Here is a 26,974-nt window from a genome sequence, read left to right on the forward strand (position 1 = left end):
ACACTGATGGTTCGATATTAAAAGTATCATGTCCTTATGCTTAAAATGTCTCAAAAGTTTCAAAACGCCATGTGCAGTTCTTTAATATATAACATTAGATTAAATGAGTCCCATTATATACATATATTATACTCATGCCAATAATGGTTGTCACCCCCTTCAAAAACATTTATTGGAGAGGTGGTGTGGGTGTGGGGTTGGGGTTGGGAGGGGGGTGACAACCATTATTGGCATGAGTATATTTGAGAACACAAATATTACTCAGAACTATACTGAGAGAAACAAATAAAGGAACACAGGAAAATTCAAGTGTTCCTTTAATATGTTCCAGTTTTCATCACCAGCTTTGAATAGCGCTGTGGGAGGAAATCTGAGAATAAATAAGGAACACTGCCATGAAGTGGTGTTCCCTTGTTTGTTTCCTTCGGTATGATATTAAAAAGGAAATATATCACAAATGTTCTTTTTTATATTACCTTTTTTACTTATTAGTTATAGATTGCAAAGGAATTCCATCTTCACATACAAAATAATGAATAATTCATATTTTTGGTCTTATTTGACACAAAAATTGATGGGTGTCCTTAGCATAAGCCACATTATGACAGTTTTATATTCCTTATATAGCGCCAGTCGGCTACTCACGTGGAAGTAATCAGTTGTTCCACGGCGTTATATGATGACACTGTCACGCAAGGTGACGTACTACAAGCGTCGCGTTTACCCTAGGCAAAACCCGAGCTCCCTTAATAGAACCATAGACGCACGTGACTTAAATTAACAACTCATATACAATTCAGAAATGCAAATATTTCATTTTACTCGTTTCAAAGTAGTGACTTAAAACTCTACGTTCTACGGCAGCTTTCGTGTTTCTGGAAATGGGAAGTCATATGTCAATCTCATATCTTTCCCATGCTTCTAGCGTGAGGTTTGTGAGAAACCACGTGCTTACTGAGACGGCTAGTAAATAAATAAATAAATAAATAAATAAATAAATAAATAAATAAATAAATAAATAAATAAATAAATAAATAAATAAATAAATAAATAAATAAATAAATAAATAAATAAATAAATAAATAAATAAATAAATAAATAAATAAATAAATAAATAAATAAATAAATAAATAAATAAATAAATAAATAAATAAATAAACAAATAAATAAATAAATAAATAAACATTTGACACATCAACCGCCTCGCTGAAAAAAGCGTCCATTCATGTATGAGAATGGCTAAAATTGAAACAAGCAAGAAATGGTTGCGACTTAACAAAGTTTAATGAAATCCCACCCACAACACTACATAATGGAAAACAGCCTCAAGTGGTGGCATGTGGTCCTGTGCATTTTGCTCAGGTCACAAATCAGTTGAAGTTAAGCAACGATAGGCGCGAAGAGTCTTTAGATGGGTGATCATGTTCGGCAGCTTGACTCCTGAGAGTTTCTAGGCTTTCAGTCCTGCCCCACAACGAAGCACTTGTGATACATGGCTCACCTTGGGCAAGTGAGTTTGTTCAAACACGCCTGTTCACCCGGCAGAAAATGGGTACCAGGTGGGATAGGTCATGTGACTTTAACCTTCTAGCGCCTCATAGGCAGCTTGGGTTATCTGTCTGTTTGTATGCACTTGGTGTTTGGAATTATTAAAAAATCATTAGGTGTGTACTTTTCTTTGTACGTCAGTTTAGGTGTCCGAGCCTCAAGTCAAGTCAAGTATTTTTATTCCGTATGTAGGCCACAGGCCCATATACAACATACATACATTTGTTTACAAATATAGATACACTTTAAAGGGCAATAATACACGTGTTATTTGTTCGAATAGATTTCTTGTCAGTATAAATATAATATTTAATATAAACATATATACACACCTTTATAAACATTTAAAATGGAAAAAATGTGTGGTTTAAAGAAAATTTATTGGAGTTTGATTGCTCTGATTTTATAAGCATGAAAGATATATTTACACAAATTTCTTAAAAGTGTTTCATTATTTGTTGATAACAGGGACTTAAATTTATAGTAGTTTGGTTGTTTCTGATATACATATGGCAAGTATTTTAATCTAAGGGAGTTATATTCAGTACATATAAAAATAAAATGATACTCATCTTCCACACCCAGCTTACACAATGGACAATTACGTTCTGCAACCTCAACATTTAACCATCTTCCCTCATTATACTTTAACCTTAATAACCCACATCTAAATTTGATCAAAATATTTCGAAACTTTTTGTCCAAGATACATGATAAATATTTTTCTGGAGTTAACAGACTTTTAAACTCTCGGTAAATACGGTATCGTGAACTGTTATTCAATGTACAATTCCATGATTGAAAAACATATTGATTGCAACAGTCTTGAATCTATTTACAAATGAAGCTGCATCACCAACTGTCTGAGACATCCAGACGTAACCAAATCCATGTGAAAAAAGTATTTCTCTAATATATGAAGCATATGTCTTATATCCACAGTTATCGTAATACATTTGCATTTTGTACACTTTTATAAAGAGAGGATATCTTTCACACTCGCCATATACAATAGGGAAAACAATAAAGGGCTAAGAACTCAACCTTGCTTTAAACCAATTGGACAGTCAATATACTCAGTATATCCGTTATCACTTCTAACACAAGCTGTTACCGAGCTGTAAATACTCATTTTAGCAGTTAGCATTTTCCCATGTAAACCAGATTTGAATAAGCGCTTATATAACTTAGAACGGTCAATTGAATCAAAGGCTTTTCTAAAATCGATAAAAGCAACATATAACGTTTTCCTTTTCTTAATTAGACATTTTTCTATAACACCATGCAAAGTAAAAATATGATCAATCGTAGAGTACCCCTGTCTAAAGCCTGCTTGTGTTTCAGGAACTTTACTCCATATATTTGCCCAGTTCGTGATACGGACACTTAAAATAGATGTATATAATTTACTTAATATACACAATAAAGAAATCCCCCTGTAATTATCTGGGTTTTTGCGATCACCCTTTTTATGTAAAGGAATAACTATTGTTTTCGTCCAAGCCATGGGAAAAACACCTGTGTTAAAAATACTATTAAACAATATCTTTAAAAAAGTGAATACATAGAGGTAGTGAATACATAGAGGTAGTGAATACATAGATGTAGTGAAAACATAGAGGTAGTAAATACATAGAGATAGTGAATACATAGAGGTAGTGAATACACAGAGATACTGAATACATACATGTAGTGAATTCATAGAGGCAGTGAATACATAGAGATAGTGGATACATAGAGGTAGTGAATACATAGAGGCAGTGAATACATATAGGTAGTGAATACATAGAGATAGTGAATACATAGAGGTAGTGAATACATAGAGGCAGTGAATACGTAGAGGTAGTGAATACATATAGGAAGTGGATACATAGAGGCAGTGAATACGTAGAGGTAGTGAATACATAGATATAGTGCATACATAGAGGAAGCGAAGGTAATGGGGTAGTTGATAGATAGAGGTAGTGGATACATAGAGGTAGTGAATACATGGTGGTAGTGAAGATATAGGGGTAGTTGATAGATGTGGGTTGTGGATACATAGACACGTAGATAGATATAGTAGAGGGAGTGAATACATATATATAGTGAATACATATATTTAGTGAATACATATATATAGTGAATACATAGATGTAGTGAATACATAAAGGCAGTGAATACGTAGAAGTAGTGAATACATGGGGTAGTGAAGATATAGGGGTAGTTGATAGATGTGGGTTGTGGATACATAGACACATAGATATAGTAGAGGTAGTGAATACATAGAGGTAGTGAATACATAGAGGTAGTGAATACATAGATATGGTGAATACATGTATATACATCTTTATAAAACTGCTCCTTTTTGTACATCTCTTGCTTCCACGCCCTTCCCCTTGTCTTCTTCATCAGCTTACTGCCTACCCAATTATGTTAATTGTGTTGTTTCCTTGGTTACATGCACTATATATACTTCACATCCTCTTCATGTATCATTCCTGCTTGACAACGGTACAAGAATCTGTATCGAAACGTCGCACTCAAGAAATAAAGAAGTTGTTATCCATACAGTTTGTTCAATATTGATAGATATCCTTCATTACCGATGAGGTAAACATCAACGAAACTGTCAGGCTATCACTGACAAACTATTAGAAGCCTAAGCGTAAAACCTACCTCACTCACTCACTTATTATCTGAAGTTATTATCTTGTCTTTCCTGTACTAATCATCTTGTTTCCCCCCAGACTGCAGCGTCCTATCTGGACAAGGTGTTGGGAGCCTCCGTCATGGTCAGGAAACACCGCAATGGAAACTTCACATTGGTAAGTTCAACACCATGACTGTCTCTTCACTGAAAACTGATTAGTTACCCCACGCTGCCATGTCACTAATCTTACGACTATTTCATACTTATACATGTATACGTGTTTAACACCTTCACTATGTAATATTGCCAATGGCAATACCATGATTCCCATTGCATTAGATGTGTAAAGAAGTTCTATACAAGGATTTGTAATCACTGCCATAAGAACGGAAGGTATGGACACATGTACTGCACGAAAAAGATTTCACTCCCAAACTGTCCAATATAACCACACTTAAAACCAGACCTGCCGAGTTCGATTCTACGTTACTATAGACACGATATAGATGCAATGCAACAAAGAGTATGCCAGTATAAAGTAAATTTGGGAATTGGGTGGTCATGCTCGCTGACTTGCTCGATGCTCATGATGTCAATCACTGGATTGCCCAGGTTTAGTTATTTACAGACCGCGGACAAGTAGCTTGAATTTTGTTGAGTGTATCGCCAAACAGCAAACATACATTTCTTTGAGAAATATTCATCTACTAATGAATATGTCGGAGAAAGTCCTTGTTGTTTCTTTGATTACAAAACGGAACTATCGTCCAGGGTTATATGCATTTGTGTCTATGACAAAGAGGAAACGTGTTCCACTTGTATTGCAGGAAGGGACATACTACGATACCTCGGGGCAGGTGCACATCAGCCATATCGGTGGCCCCAAATATGCCGTACATCAAATTGCCGAGGTGAATTATGGGAACGACTTTGTGATCAACTCCGGTATGTTTTTACGTTTCAAAATATCATCAAGAATGTTTTAAATACATCTGTGTATATGTCAACATATATGTCAATCCGGATATGTGAAAGAACTGGAATATCTTAAATACATGTAACGACTGTCTATCGAGGTTTCTTACATCCTAAACTTTACTTTCAACTTAAATGTGCATGTCTGTTCTAGAAACCATCGCGAGACCTCCACACACGACAACAGCACGAGTGAGACGTAGCAGTGTTGACGAATATACCATCGAGATCCTGTTCTGTGCAGACTATAAAGACTACTCCAGGCACGTTATCCTCATTATTCGTGTCCATCTTAGTATATATTAATGGCATCATTTGTCATTTAGCTTTCATTGAAACTATTTCTTTTGACAAAAAGTTATAACCTTGATTTCACATTACTATTTTCTCAAAACAGAAGTGTGTATTCGCAACAAAAAAAAACGACATATAGCGGGAATATTGCTGAGTGCGGCGTAAAACTAAACTCACTCACTCACTAGCAGAAAAAAGGCTGATTACAGAATGGGCCGTGTCGTCGCATTTGATATAACCATTGGTTTATGACAGGGTCTGAATTAATGCCAGATTGACAATGCGAAGGCCTCTTGTCCACTCTTGCAGTGATTGGCCGATTAGCTGTTCATGTCCCAGAAAACTCACTTGTCTTGCGCAAGTGAGCAGCGATTTGATTGGCTGTTTTGTCTCCATTTCTTAAAGCCTGTATTTGTTCTTAATCGCCTCTGGACTTGTGTTGTTTGAGGACATGCACAGAGAAAGCATAAAGTTTCATTGCGTCGTGTCTGGGAGTAATTTTACATAAATAACCGTACCTCTGAGGACCGTTCATAATGTTTATATGTGTTGATATCCCATTTTTCTGTTCAGAGTATTACATGTATATAATTTATTATGCAAGCATATATTTCCGGTTACCTGATTGGTCTAGAGGCGGTCACGTGACCGTCGGCAGAAAAGCATATTGACTCCAACCCAGGTCCGACCAAACGTCATATTGACCTGAGTTACTATGACGTCAAGCTATGACGTCATTCTATTGTTTACATGTCACAGTATTGTTGACATAACGTTATTGGTTTGTAATGAAATAAAATTACTTTTCTTGACTAAATGGAAATGTTTTGATTTTAGAAGCTTTATTTCGGTAATTACATAATAAAACATAATTCGGTCAGTACCTGTTTTTATGGACCGAGGACGAAGTCTGAGGTCAATATTGCTTTTCGCGGGTCTATAAAACAGGTATTTACCTCATCACCAGTCTATAATTGTATACTGTTCACCTTCTTATCATCATTGATACATTGCAGTTGGGAGAATCACTTCCACAACCGTACTCTTGCCCACAGTGAGATGAGATTATATTATGCATTCATTGCACAGTCGGTGAGTGGCAGCTAGAATTGGAAATGTCAGACCATCACCACCATCATCATCACCACCACCACCACCATCATCGTCATCATCATCTCGTCATCATCATTAATATCGTTATTATTTAAATAAAAATAAATGCAACAAAAAGGGTCCGGATGATCATGCAGAGTCAGGCAGACTGTTAGATTAGGATCCTTTTTAGTCACTTCTGCGTGTGACTCAGTCGGGGAATGAGACACCTGAGCGAAGAGATTCCCCTGAGCATAAGACGAAAATAGTGATGAAGATTATTGAACAGACAATAATCTGTGATGGCAACCTTTAACCCTCGATCACTTCATAGCATGTTGTACTTTATGACCATAACAGAAATCACTGCCATAAATCAGGACTTTTCACTATAAGGATGTAGAAGTGAAACACATTCTGTCTCTACAGCAACACCTGCGTTATTTTCTTTTTGCAATCTGTCAATTCATTACTGTTGCAATCCGTCATGTCTCGTAAATCTACTTGATTTATAGAAATAGATCTGTCCCTGATTACTGATCGTAAACTCGATTTATGTGATATTCTTGTGGAGCTTGTATGTGGCATTAGGGCAGCGTTTTGTTGGGTAATCTGTCTTATCCATGATCTGCTCGAGTGGCTTTGATTGCTCGTAATTTGTACCTTTGATTTTTTTTCTACAGATATCTATGAGATATGCCAGCGTGACGGATGTAGATCCACGCATAAAGATTAACATACTTGTCACCGGCCTGCTGATTCTGGACGTAAGTAATACATTGTCAATACATTGTGGAAAGGCAGAAGACAATCATATGTCGTATCAAAATAATCAACACACCGTGTTAAGATAATCCACACATCGTTGAAAGACAAATAGTTATCGTGTTATGTACACCTGGAAAAGGGTTAAACACCCCCGATAATGTTTACACATTTGTACGAATCGGCTAACATTAGTTATGTGCAAGCTCAGTACGTTGGTACAACTGCATGTTGTTCTGTAAGATCATGTCTTCATTACACGAAAACAAAAGAGGACATTTTCCTTCAACATATTTGTTGTTGGATATTTTGGATATTGTACAATACACAAATCATCTGTTTTGGCTCAAAATGACACATGTTACAAGTGTGAAGCTGGATAGAGTTCCAGGCAACATGGCAAGAGTCTGATGAGACAAAAACGTGTTATTTGTACCCCGGGATCGTTGTACAATAATTCAATATCTAGTGTACCCTCCGTGTGCTTGGATAACTGTCTGTACCATACGCCGTATCCGCCCGATAAGGTCCCCTATGTGTAAGGTCTGGACTTATGGACTTTAGTCACTGCATAAATGAATGAAAGCTGTCATTGCACGAGAACGATGAGGCCTAGCGTTGTCATCCACAAATATAGGTCTTACAGCAATAGGATAATCATCAAAATGGGCATTAACAACTGGATACAGTACCTCGTGGATTTAGTCACCCGTCAAATTCCAGTGTATTGTCTCCCAGTCAAGTTTACAGTTATGAGAGACACATCCCCACACCAAGACGGAATCTCCACCGAAGGCAACAGTTGGTTGACTCTCAAACGCCCATCAGTTACATAAAGAAGGAATCGGCTTTCATTAGACCAGTGTATTCTTCGCCGAGTCCTCAGTTTCCAACGTTCCCATGCCACCAAGCTGAACGTGATCGCTCAGTAGCGGACGCTCGATGACCCTTTTAGAGTTGTACCCGGCTCTCCTGAGGTGATCCTTAGGACTTTTCGAATTCTCGTACAGACCCGGCGAAATTGTAACCAGTGGTGCTTCAGAATTAGTGCTTGTGGTGAATGTCTGTCGTCGAGTGAGCCTCAGTAGTGCTCTGTTTTCACTATCTGACGACACCCTGGGTGAGCACATCCCAGGAAGTGAACTCACAAAGAATTTCGGAGAATGTAAAGATCCCTTCCCCAACACTGCAGATTTCTGCAGTACCCCAAATGAACTCTGCTAAACAGCGTCAGAACTTGCAGCAAACCATGTTACTCTCTAAATGCCTGTCAAATGATTGAGATGTACCAAACCTGAGAACGCAGGCGATCCTTCACCTCTTTGATTTTCCTGTATTTTCTGAACAAACGACTGACAGCTATGTAGTGAACATTACCTTCCTGACATACCGGAGTTACGCATATCAATAATGTGCGCCCTACCCCCACCCGCGGCCATCTCATATTCTCCTTCGTACCATAGTAGTAGAAACTGATTGAACATTGTAGAACCTGCAGATACAATGTCGACACGTGCAAGTTGGATTAGAACATAGTTCTTCTAGCGGTCAACATAGTTAGGGTGCTTAACCATTTTCCGGATGTACTGTATATTTTTCGCGTTCATGCAGTCAAATAATTATAATGTGTTAATATAATCATTTAACGTGTAAAGATCATTAGATTCTGTGTGAAGACAATTTTACATTGTTTAAGACAAGCATACAGAGATCGTGTTCAGATAATAGTACATCGAGTTATTTATCACTTGCATTTCCCTTTCAAAGAGATATCAATAATTGTAAACAATGTACATAATATTTATAAATAACAAAGAGACCAATTTGTCGAAGGGTATTTAAAACAAATGTATTCTTAAATTCTTGTAAATTTGGATTTGTCACAAAGAGACCGTTATTACTTATCAGTATGAATATGTGGACATATTCATTCTTCATGTGAGTTTCTTTTTCAAAATATATACTTGTTGCAATGAAGAAACAACATCTTTCATTAATAAGATAACTCTGATGTAAATAGTAAACTCACAGAACAGATACTAGACTCGCCTATAACTAGAGAAGAAATATTAGACAGCATCCAGAATCATAAGCTTAACATATCCCCAGGAATAGACAATATGATACCTGAACTGTTTAAATATTCGGCTGACCTTTTAACTCCATACTTAGATTTATTATTCAACCTGATACTTGAAAAGGGTAACTTTAAGGGAATAATAGTTCCTTTGCACAAAACTGGCGACTTAAACAAAGTTAATAATTACAGAGGGATAACACTTCTCGGCATTTTCACTTCAGTTATCAATAAGAGGTTAGTATTTAGGGGGGAAACAATGGATAAGTTAACTGAATGCCAGGCAGGTTTTAGACAATGCTACACAACCATTGATAATATGTATATTCTTCAAAGTATCGTCCAGAGATACCTTAATATTAAAGGGGAAAATTTTATGTGTTATTTGTTGACTTTGCAAAAGCATTTGACTCTGTGGAAATAAATAAATTATGGAACATTCTAAACACAAGTGGGCTAAGCCCTAAAATGAATAATCTCTTAAGACAAATATATGAGAATGTTAAAGCTTGTGTCAGAAAAAATAATGTAGTATCAGAAACCTTTGACATTTACATATGAGTCAGACAAGGCTGTGTATTGAGCCCCTTCTTATTTTCTTTTTTCATCAATGAATTGGCCACGCAGATCGAAAATAATTGTACACATGGTGTACAACTACATCCGGATATCTTCCAACTATTTCTGTTGCTCTTTGCTGATGACATTGTCTTAATATCAAATACTATTATCGGCCTGCAGAGGCAAATATATGAACTGGAAAACTTTTGTAAGCAGTCAAAGCTGACAGTTAATTTGGAGCAAATTAGGCAAATGTATGAACTGGAAAACTTTTGTGAGCAATCAAAGCTGACAGTTAATTTGGAGAAAAAAAAGTAGTGGTATTTAAAAATGGTGGAAAACTAGGAAAAAATGAAAAATGGTATTATAAAAATTGCAAACTTGAAACTACAAATTCTTACAAATATCTTGGTCTATACTTCACTTATCATTTATCATGGTCATTGCATGCAAACTATGCATCAGTGCAGGCACAGAAAGTACTTCTAGGAATCCTAAGACAAATACATATTCTTGGTGATCTCAGTATGAATTCATTTTTCAAAATATTTGATGTAAAAATATATCCTATTCTTTTATATGGCGCAGAAATTTTGGGATTAAATATATTTGGAAAATTAGAAATGGTACATTTGTATGCCTGTGAAAAGTTTTTGGGTGTTAAACAAAACACTTCAAATATCATGCTTTATGGAGAATGTGGCAGGTTTCATTTATATATTACTCTTATTGTAAAGTAATTCGGTATTGGATAAAGTTATTACACATGCCAACCTATCGCTTACCAAAGAAATGTTATAATATGATGCTTTTATATGATAGAAACGGACACAAAAACTGGGCGACTGATATAAAACAATTATTATTTTCTACTGGATTTGGAGATCTTTGGCATAACCAAGGAATTGGAATATATCCGGAATTCATGAAATCATTTACTCAAAGACTAAATGATATGTATTTTCAAACCTGGGAAGATAAATTATCTATTTCAAGCAAATGTGACAATACCTAATGTTTAAAAACAATATCCATAGCGAATTCTATCTATCATGTCTAAATGTAAAATAGTATAGAGTAAGTTTAGCACGATTCCGATGCTCATCTCATGAACTTTTAATTGTGAAAGGTAGATATGTAAATACGAATAGAGAACACAGAACTTGTCAATTATGTAATACAAATGCAATTGAAGACGAGTATAACTTTATTCTTGTATGCCCTAACTACAATAATCTTCTAAGCAAATATATAAGAGAAAAACATTATTTCCATCCAAATAGGCTTAAGTTTTCATTACTGCTAAACAGTTCAAGAAATCGAAATCCTGTCTATGTATATTTTCTACGCATTTGTACATAGAAAACATATTGTTCCATGAACGTGTATAAAGTAAATGTATATAGTGTACTAGAGACCTGAGGCCCTTTCAGTACCGGAATAAAGATTATATATTATATATACATTAATAAGTGAAATAAATGTGTAATGGTTTGATGTAAAAGCCGTTTATGACCAAACATTGCACTGTACATGAGTTACTGTAGCCGGCTATCCTTGCTTCACTATGATAACCTAAAATGCAATTGTTCTGTTGATAAAATATTCAGTGACAACAAGCTGCTCAATGTGTGTTACAGAGGTATTATTATCTTTTATTCACAGGTTCAGTTCATTAGGCAATAAGATAAGTAACAGATAATAAAACTAATACCCATTAATTACTTACAGAAAGTGTCTTGAATAATGACGATATATGAAATCGTTGGGAACATAGGTTGACAAATACAGACCATATCTTTGATCTATTAAATTCCAGTTTGGATATAAATCATATTAATTAATTCTACATATATTAAAGTCAAATACAGGGTACAATGTGTGAAGCCTATTTATGGTGTCCCCCTCCGTGATATTGCTGGAATATTGCTAAAAGCGGCATAAAATCATACTCACCCACTCAACTCACTCTTTTACTAAAGTCAAAAACTGTATCGGTAGCCCATATTATGCAATGTATTTTTTTTCCTGGGCTCGAACCTGGTGGAAAAAACATTCAGAACATTTAATAAGTTTTTAACGTACATTTTATCATGTGAATACAATTAACACACGGAAGGATGACACAGTTTCACATCAAAAGGAGTCCCCTGTCTGCGCGGTATGAGTTTCACTTCAAGATATCACCTAAAAATTCATCAACTATGACTCTTCAAATTTTACGTCCTAATTACAGAAAATGATCCATCAAATTAAAAAATCAAGACACATTATTTAATATGCTTCAAGTTTAATTGACTACTTTTATGCTGACGCTGCAACATCTCGTATGTCCTGAATAGTGGAGATCGGATATGACCTTATGTAAATTTAGCTAAGCCTTGACACATGTATGTAGTTTAGGAGGTGTCTTTTATAGCGGTATCGAAACTGGGTTTATGGAGTATACGATGGTCGCCGGTTGGCGTGAATGGAGGTGTGTTTACCGCGCAGGTGTTTGGTTACAGAACACAAGCTGCTAATGTATCCCACTGAAAACAATATGTATGTTCTTCCATGTTCTTGCATAACAAGTTATAAAAACTGCTTATATATAATACATAAGTTATGCGTTTTGACCAATTAAAGCAGCTCAATTGCATTTAACAATATTTAACAAATTTAGATTCTGAACTGAGCGTTGACATTCTTCCTCCCTCTCATACTTTGAGGATGGCACAAGTCGAACTGTCAAACAAAACATATACTCGTGGGTGCGCTTCCAATATAAAAAAAATCTATTCCGTCTTATTGGGTATTGATGTTACATTGCATATGGGAGAAACAAAGGGTAACTTATCTTAATATTAACGACAAACTCACTGAATTCATCTAGTCGTAATTTGTACTGCAACCGTAGTTGTGCACCGGACATTGCGTTGAATAAACCGTGAAGTAAAAGCCTGGGCTCGTTACGCCGATAGACTCTTCCCTCTCATACTTTGAGGGTGGTACCAGCCGCCTTAATTAGTATTTGTAAATAATTTTCAGCTGTCAAATAAACATTATATTCGCTTTCAATAAAAAGATCAATTCCGTCTCACCATGCCACAGAATATCCAGGTCCATTGTCAGGAAAAGCCAAATGGTCTATAATCAGTATCCGGTGGTGTTTGAAATGTTCTGAGCCTGACGAGGATGGATGTGTGGTATGTCCATAACAGCAGGCTTGTATTTACAAACACTGTCCGTGCTTACAGACTGCAAAATACGCATTGTTAACTGAACAGCATATTTACATACACATCAAAGTACAAGGGTACTCTCTATTGATGAAAACTGGTCAAGCTTGGCTACCGCCGCTGTCATCAAGTACATATAACTCGAACAAACATACCGCCGTGATGTTGCTGGAATATTGCTAAAAGCGGCTTAAAACCAAACTCAGTCAGTCAGTCTAACAGACATTATGTTCTCTGACGCATTTTTAAAGCAACTAGATTAATCTGTGCCCACTAAAAATATATGTAAACATATATATCATTGTTCAGGTCTCAATATTATTTATGACTTCGTATTTAGTGGAAGCGTTTGATGAAATACTAGTTCATGACCTTACTTAGTTATGAAGAGCCATGTACCTTGGATTGTAAACGCCAACTTGGTGCTTGGATTGTAAACGCCAACTTGGTGCTTGGATTGTAAACGCCAACTTGGTGTTTGGTGTTACAGCTACAGACTCGCGAAATTCGTCGCAATGCGTTCTGGTATAGTTTTCCAAATGATTTTTACAAGAGAATGTTTTGTGTAAAATTGGGGATATGTTTTAAGCGGGTGGTTATGCTCTTAACTTTCCATCCCTTATAGATAATGAGCCTTGCCTCTACCCTGGGAGGACGGTGGGGTAACCTATAGTCCGTCAACTGAACTATTGGCACCCTGTTTTACACAATTTACCTTTTAACCAAAAATGCCTTCAAAATGTTTTTGTTCATACGCTCTTTATATCTTATGACCTATCTAAGGTTAAAATTTCATAATTTTATGTCAATTATTAAAGCTTCTTCTTAAGAAGCCATCATATAAAATAGAAGTAGTTATACAGGGGAGTAAAATGATATGATGGAACAGCCAACAACATGGTGTGACACACGTGCATCTCATTTACATTGTTACGCCTGCAAGCAAATCTACAGGGACTGTATAATCATCACAAATCCATTTTAAACAAGTAGATTTTTTTATTCTTCAATTTACTTGATGATATGGACTCATTGGATCGGTGTAACAGACGTATGAGGTCCCTTACAACCCTTCTATCGAATTAATCAAGCTTTCTTTTCTTTGCATGTTTTGAGACGGCCCCCGAGTTAACTGCCATGTCATCCTCAGGCTCTGAAATAGTGCCATGGGAGATAACTCTTTGCAAAGTTCTTTTGCAGATCTTGGTGGCATTAAATGTTCTTTTGGTGAAACACTCAACTGAGATAAGAGTTTTTTTCGCTTTGCCTCGCGCTTGAAAAAGTTGTGAACTCTTTTGATGATTTGCCGGGCATCTTTGGGCAACATCGTTTTCACTACTACTCTTCAACCTTTTGCTGACGATCTTTGACATCACTTAAGCGTGCTAATGTAAATACGCGTGCATGTACATTTCACGCTGACACACATTTTACAATGTTGTTGGCTTTTCCATCACGTGCGTTAACCCCTCGTAAAACTCTCCACAGTTTTACAATTATTACATGATAGGTTTAAAGGCAAACTCTTTAATAACCGTTTTGAAATGAATACACTCGATATCGTGATAGGTCACGGGATACAATTGCCATATGAACAGAGTAATGTTTTAAAATATTCAGGAGTTTTTTGTAAATTGTGAAAAACAGGGTGCCAAAAGTTAAATTGACGGACTATAGTGGTTAAAGCGTTCGCTCGTCACGCCGAAGACCCGTGTTCGATTCCCCACATGGGCACAATGCGTGAAGCCCATTTCTGGTGTCCCCCGCCGTGATATTGCTGGAATAGTGCTAAAAGCGGCGTAAAAATAAACTCACTCACTCACTCTACTATGGGCATTTATCGTAACTGGGACATGCTCTCACCGTAATGTGGAGTTATGTCCCTTCCACTGTTGGCCTGTCAATGTACACGCAGCACGGTGATCGCCTGATTACACAGTACTAGAAATTAGGACAACTCTAACATTACCTTAAAGGGCAATAATCCATATGTGTGTCATATTATATGGAATGTTATTTATGGGCATGTGTTAACCCTGCAGACGCGGTGGCACCCTTTTATTGCACCCACTCTAGGGGCCATTGACATGGGAATAAAATATTTCCGTATCAATCATATATAACGTGGCTGTAATACCTCAATATCCTAAAATGTCACTTTCTTCCATACTTATAACATGATCCTTATTGTTTTGTCTTTTTATTATGTTTGTATATGTCCTTTTTTACCGACCTACACAATATTGAAATTATGTATGTAATGGAATCATCTAATATTGCAAACTGTGTTTCAGGCGGGGGTGGGGTGGGGTTGTGGGGGTGATGATGGTAAGTGAACACCCTCCATGTCATGTATAAAATCAATGACACCACCCCTACCCCTAGTGCATGTATACAAACTTGATGCCCCCACCTACCCAGTTCTAATAGGTGCCCCCCCTTAAAGTCACCATCATCCCCTAGCCATATATTATGAATGGTCACTGCGCATATTCAAACGTTTCTTATTATTGTTTAAAAATATATATACATAAAACAGAAAGTTGTCTCCCCTTACAAGGAATATCCCCTGTCCAGTGAAATAATGCAAGTTATACTGACTTAACTAAAGGGATGCGTCGGTCCCGCGTGCAATCCAACACTATGATGATACCCCGTCTAGTGTCTGTGTTACACACATGTTTCAGTGTTTCAAACAACAGTCTGAAATGGTATGATAACCCGGAAGAGTACAAGGGGCCAGTAATGTATAGTTTCCTACTGATATTCCCTTTACCATTACATATACGACGAAATACCACATTCCAGACTGCGTAATCGAAATAATTGATGTTGTGCTGAACTTTAAGCATTGTACAAAGAGCAGGCTATTTTGTTTTTCATGGACGCGTCAACCACCAGATCTGTGCAGATACTAATTATGATCGTTGTTACTCATACTACAGATGTTGATGTCAGTAAATTTCCCTCTTTACATAAATGAAAATGAATAAACATATAAAAATGAAAATGTTATCTTCAGACACCAGAGAAATCCTACTGGACAGAAAACGAGGCAACTCAGTTGGGTACCGTGGAGGTCAAGCCTGCCCTGAGGTCCTTCAAAGACTGGCTTCAGTATCAGGACAATCTGCCACCGAGTGATCACTGGATGTTGTTTTCTGGGTAAGCGTTTCTCTTTATCTTGATCCACATACATTTGCCAGCGGCCCTGTGTGTATCAGTGTCCATATCACCAATGATACCGAGGTGATCTTGTCCCCAGGCCAATAACACGAGACGAGCAGAGGTCAGATGACCGATGTCTCTCTAATTGTTTGTCGTTATTGAATCAACTGCTCACGTTGGAATTGATCTAACTGGAAGATTGTCACAGTGATTAGTTCTATGATCCAGGGACCATTTTATGCGGTAGCGACTGGAATGTGTTAACGTTGATACATACTTTCGTTTCAAATAAGAGCTGAGTTTGAATACTGGAATGGAAATATAAAAGGTATACATGTGAATTCCGTCCTGTCCCACACTGATGCGCATGGTGCACATGTGGTGTCTCCATGGGAAACTGACTTTGATTGTACCCAACAGTGAATGGGTACCCGGCAGGGTGGGAAAGTCATGTGACGGTTAACCTTGAGCCACATGCTGTTTGGTTGTATGCTTATAAGGGAGATAATAAATGTTAAATCGAGTTCAAATCCATTAATCCGGGTGATTATACGCCAGCGCGTCGAGCAAAGATTTCTATAAGAGTTACATTGCGTATGGATGTTACATTGCGTATGGGAGAAACAAAGGGTAACGCTGAAAGATAGACTCCCCTTTGTATGCAATGTACTCCATGGTACCCCTCAACGTGATATATTGATAAACTCTACACACTGACATACTCACACAGCACTCCATCCCTTGTTTCAGGTACGACCTGACCAGCAGCGGTTCCAAGATCGTAGCAGGTACTGTCACCAGCAGTGCCAGATAGATTCTACAGCACACATAGAATGAACGTCTGTTATAGACAACATATCACTATTTACATAACGGCATACATCCTGACATATACAAACTTGTCTTATACACATGTGTATAATGCACTTCGTGGACAATTAATCAGCCGTTCTTTGTTGTTAGGTCTGGCTACCTTAGCTGCAATGTGCACCTCGGCGTCTGTGTCTATAATAGAGCAGGACTACTCGGCCAGTGTCGGGGCTACAGCAGCACACGAACTGGGACACAGGTGGGTACAGCAGCACATGAACTGGGACACAGGTGGGTACAGCAGCACATGAACTGGGACACAGGTGGGTACAGCAGCACATGAACTGGGACACAGGTGGGTACAGCAGCACATGAACTGGGGCACAGGTGGGTACAGCAGCACACGAACTGGGACACAGGTGGGTACAGCAGCACATGAACTGGGGCACAGGTGGCTACAGCTGGGGCAGGTGGGTACAGCAGCACACATGAACTGGGACACAGGTGGGTACAGCAGCACACGAACTGGACACAGGGGTACAGCAGCACATGAACTGGGGCACAGGGGGTACAGTAGCACACATGAACTGGGGCACAGGTGGGTACAGCAGCACACGAACTGGGACACAGGTGGGTACAGCAGCACATGAACTGGGACACAGGTGGGTACAGCAGCACATGAACTGGGACACAGGTGGGTACAGCAGCACACGAACTGGGACACAGGTGGGTACAGCAGCACATGAACTGGGGCACAGGTGGGTACAGCAGCACATGAACTGGGACACAGGTGGGTACAGCAGCACATGCACTATGAACTGCAGCACATGCACTGGGCACAACACAGCAGCACATGGGTACACGAACTGGGACACAGGTGGGTACACATGAACTGGGGCACAGCTCATGAACTGGGGCACAGGTGGGTACAGCAGCACATGTACTGGAGCACAGGTGGGTACAGTTGCACATGTACTGTGTACTACAGCACAGGTGGGTACAGTTGCACATGTACTAGAGCACGAGGTTGGGTAGGGGAAGGGAGGTACAGCTCCACATGTACCACATGTACCACGGAACAGGGTGTGTGTGGGGAGGGAGGGAGGTTGCAGGTGTACATTGTAGCCTTGGTGAAGGTTTTACTAGGTTAGTTCTGAGTGGTCAGTATTACTGATGAACCAGGCACCTATTGACACCACTGTTGATTAACTCGGGCATGGATGACGTTATTACTGTTAACGAACCATTGCACTAATGTTCTTCCTTCAGTCTGTCCGCGGTGCATGATGGGACTTTAATGGCCGGGGGTTGCCCCGCCGCTGACAACTACATCATGTCCAATAAACTCTTCAACCCCACCAACAACGCAACGGCATCACGACCGTGGGAGTTTTCCTCATGCTCCGTGGCTGCATTCAGAAACTACCTGGCAAGGTGAGACATCAAAATCACCTGTTGAGGATCGTATGGTCACAATGTTGTTACTAGCACATCACGATGTTACTCTAAAGTTACGAGTATGTATGAACCATTTTATCAATCGATCAGTTTTATTAGAGGAGAAGTATATAGTTACTACGGTTCGCTGTATATCGGAATGTTAGAGATCCATTCATATGGGGTAATATTCATATTCAAATAGCATCACTATTTATCATTCATTGTACGTGGGCAGTCTTCGAAAATTTCACATATTTTATCTTGATATCAGTGAGAATATGCAGTACGAATGCACAAGAATCACCGGGCGTAAAAATTCACCGTATAAAAATTAACATTCGTTTTGATATAAAGCACCAAGGCACAGTTTGTGTTCCGGCAGTGTACGCATGTAGATGAACTGTGTCTGCATTAGCTGGTGACTGTTAATATAACCGATGGAACATAGTGCCAAATATACCACCTTTTAAACATGGTATGAATACATTGATATACCCGTCTCTGGAACGACTTAACATTTCAGGGTATACTGTGCCAGGGAGACCGGAAAGACGGTGTCCCCAGTCACCACTAAACTGGTTCCAGGCCAGGTGTACTCTAGCGACATACAGTGTAAACTAGCACTCGGCAATCAATCCTATTTTGGCAGGGTGAGTAACCTCACAAATGTCTCCAAACACAACCACGCATTTTTTGTGTCTCGGATGTATCAAGGAAACTGTCGTCCTCGTTGTGGCTCTCATTTATTCCCGAAGAGATGTCGGAATGAGTGCGTGAGTGAGACGTTAATACACGTTATCTCTGGGATTTGCCGTGTTTTAACTTATATTAACCTGACAGAAACTACAGAAACGATCAGCTATTAAATTCATCACACAATAACAACCAACATTCAACACCGTATATTTCGAAGTCTGTTAACATGAATCGATATACGTTTAGTGAAAATTCTTTAATTCCAACACTATGGACATATATATATGTCAATAGTGTGCGATATATATATTTTTTTATATATATCCTTATTGGGATTCACGGTCCTATCGGTATCCTCATCTTCACCGTGTTTTGCTCTTCTTGTACAAGTGACCTGGCTAGAGACCCGAACATGTGAGGTGGAAGACCAAAGACCCTAGGCGTGTATTAGCCCTACAAGTGACAATGCCAGAAATACGTCAGAAGTAGATTTGACATATCTGTGTCATTCTCAACTGACACTTTCTGTCGTGTTCAGTGTCACGCACCTTGTCATGTTTGTTGGTTGGTATCCTTAAAAGGGCACTTCTGTATAGCGAGAACACACGGATCAAAACTGACATTGTGATTGCATAAAGGTGTTCACCAAAATGTGAAACATTTGCCTACATTTCGTTTAGATCGTTAGGAGTATTTCAACTTAGGTTTAAGGGGATTGAAAGCTCGGGAATGTTAAGATAGATATATGCAGTTGATTAAAGACCAGGGATCAATACCACACAGTATCAGGCATAATGACATGACCATGCCGTCAGTGTATCGAAGGGGTCCAGTATGACAGGGTGGTCACTACCGCAGTGGATCTTGCATGCCTTCTGTAAGTAAGCTTTCCAGCACGCATCGTGTGTAGTGCAGGTGGTCCTGATTGACAAGGAGGTGTGTACTGCTGGTGAACCAGTATAACAGGGTGGTGGGTAATTCAGGGATTCAGTATGACACGATTCTCTGTACTGATGGGATCAAGTATGACAAAGTGGCGTATTTTGCTCAGGTGGTCAGTATAGCAGAAGATCAAGTATGATAGGGCGGTCTGTCTTGCACTCGATCCAGTATGACAGGGTGGTCTGTATAGCTGAAGATCAAGTATGATAGGATGGTCTGTATTGCACTCGATCCAGTATGACAGGGTGGTCTGCATTGCACACGATCCAGTATGACAGGGTGGTCTGTATTGCAGAAGATTCAGTATAACAGGGCGGTCTGTATTGCTGGGGATTCTGTATGACAGGGTGGTCTGTATTGCAGGGGATCCAGTATGACAGGGTGGTGTGTATTGCAGAAGATTCAGTATAACAGGGTGGTCTGTATTGCACACGATCCAGTATGACAGGGTGGTCTGTATTGCAGAAGATTCAGTATAACAGGGCGGTCTGTATTGCTGGGGATTCTGTATGACAAGGTGGTTGTATTGCTGGGGATTCTGTATGACAGGGTGGTCTGTATTGCAGGGGATCCAGTATGACAGGGTGGTCTGTATTGCAGGGGATCCAGTTTGACCGCGGCTTTGACTCGATGTGCAGGGCCATGTACTGTGCCATCCCGGGACGACCACGCTACTTCCAGAAGAGCTTCCCAATGGAGAAGACAACGTGTGGAGATGGAAAGGTTGGTTTTAACATCGCTGTAGTGCGCATCTCAAATTGTAGCGCCTTAGGCGATTTGGCCACACGCGCCCCTGAAACATAAATGCTTTAATATGAATGGCAGTCAGATGTCACAAGTGCAAAGACAGTTAGATAATGAATGTGGCTATGTGTAGCACTTTGATACGGTGTTTCATTTGTTTCCATTGTAGTGGTGCATTAAAGGAAGATGTGTCGTGGATCCGGAGGCACCCAGAACACCCGGTAATGCATAGCGATAAATATAGTATTTCCTTTCAACTGAGAAAAACAGAGAATAGTCTATCGCACTGTTTAGTTAAAGGCGCCAGTTAGCCATTTAAGAGGTGGTCGGTAATTGAAATATTGAAAACTGAAGACTCTATTGTATGTTAGCCTAAATGTCCTCTGATACAATCTCCAGCAATCACTTTATGTGGAAAAATTGAATTCTATCAAGCCAATAAAAATTATAATTTCATTTAAGGTGTTGAAAGGTAATACAGTAACATAGATATATTTGAATTTCAGAAAACTGTCCGCAAGGGGACGACCCTGAGGAGGCCTGTCAGGTGTCCGACTGTCCATTCCTCACAGATAAGGGAACAATAAGCTACTGCTGTGCTACCTGCGGAGTCAAACCTGACATAGTACTGCACACCATGCTGTCAAACACAACACCAACGACACCAACTACAACCACTACACCGACCAAAGAGGTCATGTCATCACCGCCCTCTAGCGACCACCAGGACAGGGCGGAGAACTCTTGGCATGACACTATTGCACCTGAATCTTCCACAAACACCAAGGATTCTTCGGACTCTGTGTTGCCTGGAGATTCAGAGTCTGGTGATAATGGTCTGTCGAGTGATGTGCCTTCGGGTAGAGATCCAGTCTCAAGTCTAACCACAAGTCCTAACAAGGGAGGACCGAGCGACATCGGTCCCGGACTATTGGGAATGATACAAGGAATATTTTCAAGATTTCGAAATATGTTTGGTGGTTCCAGCAGAGGAAGGAATTCATATAGAACCTACCCACACGACACAAAGAGAAACTCTTCCGTTGTCGTGGTAACAGGAGACGCCAGTACCAGATCCACAACAACCCCAAAACGTGGAAATTGGTTTATTCGAATGTTTGGCAACAGAAGCGTTAGCAATAATAACAGAACCAAAGTCAAACCAATTTCTGTTCATCCGGTTGAGGACACAGGATACATCACATCCGTCCTGAACAGCCCTGGTAATGGTTTCTTTTCGTGGCAGTCAGACCCAAACTCTGGATATTCCCGTTCCTCCAACCCTACACCTATAATTGGTGGATTTTCACGATTCTTCAGCATTGGTGCTAGGGCCAAGGGTAACGCTAGCAATGAAGACAAAGCTATAGTAAGTTCAGTTCCTCCTATTGAATCTAGCCGTAGAAATACAGCAAGTATTGCTCCAGTTTCCAGAATATCCACCATCCCCGGGGGTGTTATTTCCAGGTTTAGCAACAACAACGGAAGACTGAGCCCTCGTTGGCGATCACGTAAAGTTGTGAGGGTGTCCAGTACCACGTCAGCTGACTCAGGATTTTCAACTATCACTCTCAGTCGACCAGGAGCAAGTCGATCGTTCTGTGTTTCCTGTTCTAGTTCCTGGACAGCTAAACAAAGGGAGATAAACCGACAGGAAAGAAAGGCGAGACAATCTTCACCATGGTCCAGTCGGTATGGTGGATATAGAAACATATCTTGGCTTTCCAGAAATGCCATCCGTGAGATTGCAACATCGAACACAAATAGTGATGCCTTCAGAGTTCTTCGGCCTGTGCCAGGTATCTTTATTGGGACATGAGTATATCTTTGTTGGGTGGGAGCACCAACCAGACCCTCTTCAGGGTTGTGGAAAAATGTTACCTGTTTGTTCGATGGAAAAATACTGTTGGAAGCAGAGTGTTTTGTTGGCTCGAAAAATCAACATTTTGGCGCCTGATGGCTTAACGGTATTAATGCAACTATTGCGTAGGATGAGTGACAGTGTCCATTCCACCAATAGATTTCAGATTAAATCTTTCTTTCTTTTTTCTAAATATCCGGTAATCTGACAGATGCAATAGGAAACCGTAATCAGGGAAATTGAGGTATTACCATCTTTAGTATATTTCCGGTCAGAAGTGTTTCTTAAAAACATTCATGGATCTATATTATGTCAATTCAATCCACATTCAATTACATCTCCCTTTCAGTACGCACTGTTCATACGGATGCATCAACTGTAGGCTCAACTCGCGTCCGGCGTAACACTGGAAACACACTTAAAACAATTATGATATTGGAAAATGGTCAAAATTAGTGAGCCACACGTAAATACCACTTATATTCTTTGTCATTATCCATGCTCATTGCTAATTATCCAAGTGTTCAAAAGTTGGACTGTTCCTCTATAGAGAACTATTATACAGAATTAAAGCATCTTCTCAGCTAAGATTCGGACCAATTATCTATAATATCCAAACGTAATCATTAAGAAGATACATGTCTTTTTGCTTTATCTGTAGACATCCAAGAGGCATTTACACGTATATCTGCTTGTAATCTTCCCATTAGCAGCAAATGACGGGAATTTGATTGTTTTGTATATAATCACATCCTTTTTCTAACTTAGTCCATCTGCAATAGTTTCATCTCTGTACATGAAGAGTATTTTTGTTATCCGTTATTGAAATCCGGGCAAGTCTTCTGTCTCCAACTCATTCCCACAATTTGTCACATAGGTAGTATTTATGAGGTACATGTTTGTTTTGTTGCTACAGTCCTTGTAGGAGAAACTGTTATCCTGCCGAAAGGATCACACATATGACTTTAAGGTCATTTAAAGTTAAAATATGATTTGCATTGGCTCTGTGACTCTCCTTTTCACAAGACGTCAAACAGTTTTGGTTTTGATCGGTAAAGGTCTTTTGTCACAATGAGTTACAAAATAGTCCGCATCAAAACGGAAGAGTTGTATTTCCTTACCTCGTGTATTTCGCCATTCTTGTTCACAAGATTTTGGCATACTGACAGAGATGGTCACTTGGTGAACGAGGCTGGGTTCCCAAAACGTTCGAGGCGTAATAACAGTGTTAAAGTTAAGTTACACTGTAGAAATACGGTAATTGTGGACCAATGAACACTTTGCTGAATGGAACCTGGTCTTTGTTTGATAACCGTTGAGCGAGTGTCACACTGGCTGGGTACTAAAGCAAAGATGATGTAGTTTATCTTAGTGTATCCAAACATATAAATGTACAATAACGTATGACATAATACCCCGTAAAATACGCACGCACATAGGTAATGTGTAAATGCTCTAAATACATTGAAACCTCACATGTCAAATATTAATTCTGGAATGTGTATATTGCTTGCTTGCTTGTTGTAGTACGCTACATTCAGCAATATATGACGGCGGTCTGTAAATAAACGAATCTGGGCCAGATGATCTAATGCTTGACATCAGGAATGCAATACTTTGCGCATTAACATTGACTTCAGCACTTACAGTTCGGGGTACAGTTACCTCCCTTGTGTCGTCATGACAACGGTGTATTTTCAGCCTCTGTCCCATAACAAAAGGCTCTTCAGGGGTGATGGAACGTATACTGTTACATCGTGACAGAGACCGAATAGCGCAAGTGGTCGGTCAAGACGCATAAACTTCAGCGATTGCCTGGAGTCATCAGTGCTTTTTACGCCGGATGGAATATATATGGTTAGTTAATCCAGACTGGTATTCTGTCGTTGTCGTATAATATCTACTACCTGTAAAATACATACGGGATATGAAAAGGGTTTTATACTGAGAAACTTATAAAAATTAGGATTTCATCAACTGTTTTCATAAACTTATGGAAGGAGGTAAATGAAAAGAAATATTTTCTTGAACCTATATAATATACTTGTGTGAAGATTGGGTCAATACCGCAGACTGTAATAGCCAAAGTAAGCAATCACACCATACATACTTAAACATTGTTTTTTACTCTATGTCTGAGTGATGTGTATAATGTGCACCTTTAATAAAACCATTTTCATAAAAGCTTCATTTTTGTTATGACAATATCATTCGCATAACCAAGTAAAAGATATAAACTGCATCAACATGTCAACAAACTTATACTGTGCGTAATACCCCAGGTAGGATATGGCGGATATTTACAGTTATCTGTTAGAGTGTCACCCACATTAAAAACACATTTACTCTTTAAGCCCCAATCAGCAGGAATCCGCTTGTAGATTTAGCATCGGTGGACACATATAGCAACAGTATAGCATCGGTTAGGTTCAGGATACCTGAACACGTGTGTGAAATAATGAAGTCAGTTTGAACTGATGGGGTACCTTATCGTTGTTCGGTAATTACATGCATATATCTAGCATGTTGTATGTTATAATCATTTTATATTATCATTGTTCCCAATACGTTGAATACAAGCATACAGATGAATATGAGTACAAACAGCTTCGGGCTCAATAGAGATATAGTACATTAAATGTCAATACCAACAGTTATATGTTTTGGTTAAATAGTTATTCAGGATTAAATACTGGGATGAGAGGAAACCATCTGGCCAAAAAGCTTTCCAAATAATAATTTCTTCTGGAAATGAATTTTTCAGTCTTTCAAAATCCTCAAGTGATTATCGACTTTTGGAATTGTTTTTCCAAACAAAAAGTGTAAAGATACCGTTTAGCAGATCATAGGCGGATCCAGGAACTGTCAAATGGGGTGCGGGTGTTTCAGGGAGTTCGAAGCCCTGGATCCGCCAATGGAGAAGATTATGTGATTCAGTAATGGGTTCAGTTTTAATAATAAACATACCTGTCCCAGACACCTGTATCATCCACGCGCCATGTTACAATGCGTGAAAACTGCATGAAATATACGTCACTGTGATAAAACCATTTCTACACTAAACGTAGAACAACTGCTAAAATAGTAGAGAATCTGCTAAACTCCATTCTATGATTCCGACTGTATCAAGAGCATGTGGTTATCATTGAAGACTGCAAAGGCAAGCCAGTTGTTCAGCTGAAAATACAAAGAAACATATGGTGCACATCAAAGTTGGGAATTGCATTGGTCATATTTGTTGTCACTGTTGCGTCAATATACGAGGGCGGTGGGGTAGCCTAGTGGTAAAAGCGTTCGCTCGTCACGCCGAAGACCCGGGTTCGATTCCCCACATGGGTACAATGTGTGAAGCCCATTTCTGGTGTCCCCCACCGTGATATTGCTGGAATATTGCTAAAAAGCGGCGTAAAACCTCACTCACTCACTCACTCACTCAAATATGCGAGTCTCCTCGACATGTCCACTTTAAAACATTTGAACGTTTTTAAACCTTCAGCGTTTCCATTCCGATTTTTGCGATATTATTTTTCTTACTGCGATTAACCCTTTTTGGTTTTGACATGTTAGCTATTGATAAGTGTCTCTTCTGTTAATGTTACAGTCTGTAGTCTGAGAAAGTCATTTGTGTTTAAGTTGATATGTGCTAAAACCATGAGAATATTTTTCTTTGGGTATAGTTCTAAAAATATTAACAAACATCATATGATATACAGCCCTTGGCCATGATGATGACCTCAAGAACATTTATAGCAACGAAAAGGACATTTAACTTCCGTAGAAATCAGCATTTCAATATAATTTTGATAACATACAGATAATTTACATTACCTAAAATAAGCACCAAGTAAAATGTAATCCAACATTTGATAAAAAGATCTGAAATATGATTCTAGATTTTATTCATTCAATCGGATTAAACAAGTAACATGGGAGAATAAACATACTGTTGAGTGTTTAAAACATGTTTTGAATCAATTTTGGAAATAGGGACTGTCAATATATACTTCAGACGGGAAAATACCTATTAACCTGTCATCTGACGTTGTGTGTCAATCCAGTACTTGTTGTCGAGTAGTTGCTCATCAAATCCAGAACTTGACCTCTCACAGATTGACAGACATGGTCACACGTACCAGGACGAGACTAGT

General features: G+C 38.9%; 1 protein-coding gene across 1 annotated transcript; it reads left to right on the forward strand.

Moving 5' to 3' along the window:
* Nucleotides 1–4,017: 4,017 nt before the first annotated feature.
* Nucleotides 4,018–25,014, forward strand: LOC124270700. Its single transcript, XM_046705734.1, has 14 exons — nucleotides 4,018–4,041; nucleotides 4,278–4,355; nucleotides 5,008–5,125; nucleotides 5,310–5,418; nucleotides 6,466–6,541; nucleotides 7,225–7,308; nucleotides 16,188–16,330; nucleotides 17,084–17,121; nucleotides 17,297–17,402; nucleotides 18,413–18,577; nucleotides 19,107–19,233; nucleotides 20,822–20,944; nucleotides 21,135–21,186; nucleotides 21,472–25,014. The coding sequence occupies exons 1-14, from the start codon at nucleotides 4,018–4,020 to the stop codon at nucleotides 22,782–22,784; spliced, it is 2,556 nt and encodes an 851-aa protein (XP_046561690.1). The 3' UTR covers nucleotides 22,785–25,014.
* Nucleotides 25,015–26,974: the final 1,960 nt, after the last annotated feature.

The sequence above is a fragment of the Haliotis rubra genome, unplaced genomic scaffold (assembly GCF_003918875.1).
Source record: "Haliotis rubra isolate DU_JTF1 unplaced genomic scaffold, ASM391887v1 Scf154, whole genome shotgun sequence".
Lineage (NCBI taxonomy): Eukaryota > Metazoa > Mollusca > Gastropoda > Lepetellida > Haliotidae > Haliotis > Haliotis rubra.

Coding starts and splice junctions, on each gene's coding strand:
- LOC124270700 (XM_046705734.1), top strand. CDS start 4,018: ATGTATCATTCCTGCTTGACAACG. Junction 4,042..4,277: donor ATCATTCCTGCTTGACAACG/GTACAAGAATCT, acceptor GTTTCCCCCCAG/ACTGCAGCGTCCTATCTGGA. Junction 17,403..18,412: donor GCACACGAACTGGGACACAG/GTGGGTACAGCA, acceptor TTCTTCCTTCAG/TCTGTCCGCGGTGCATGATG.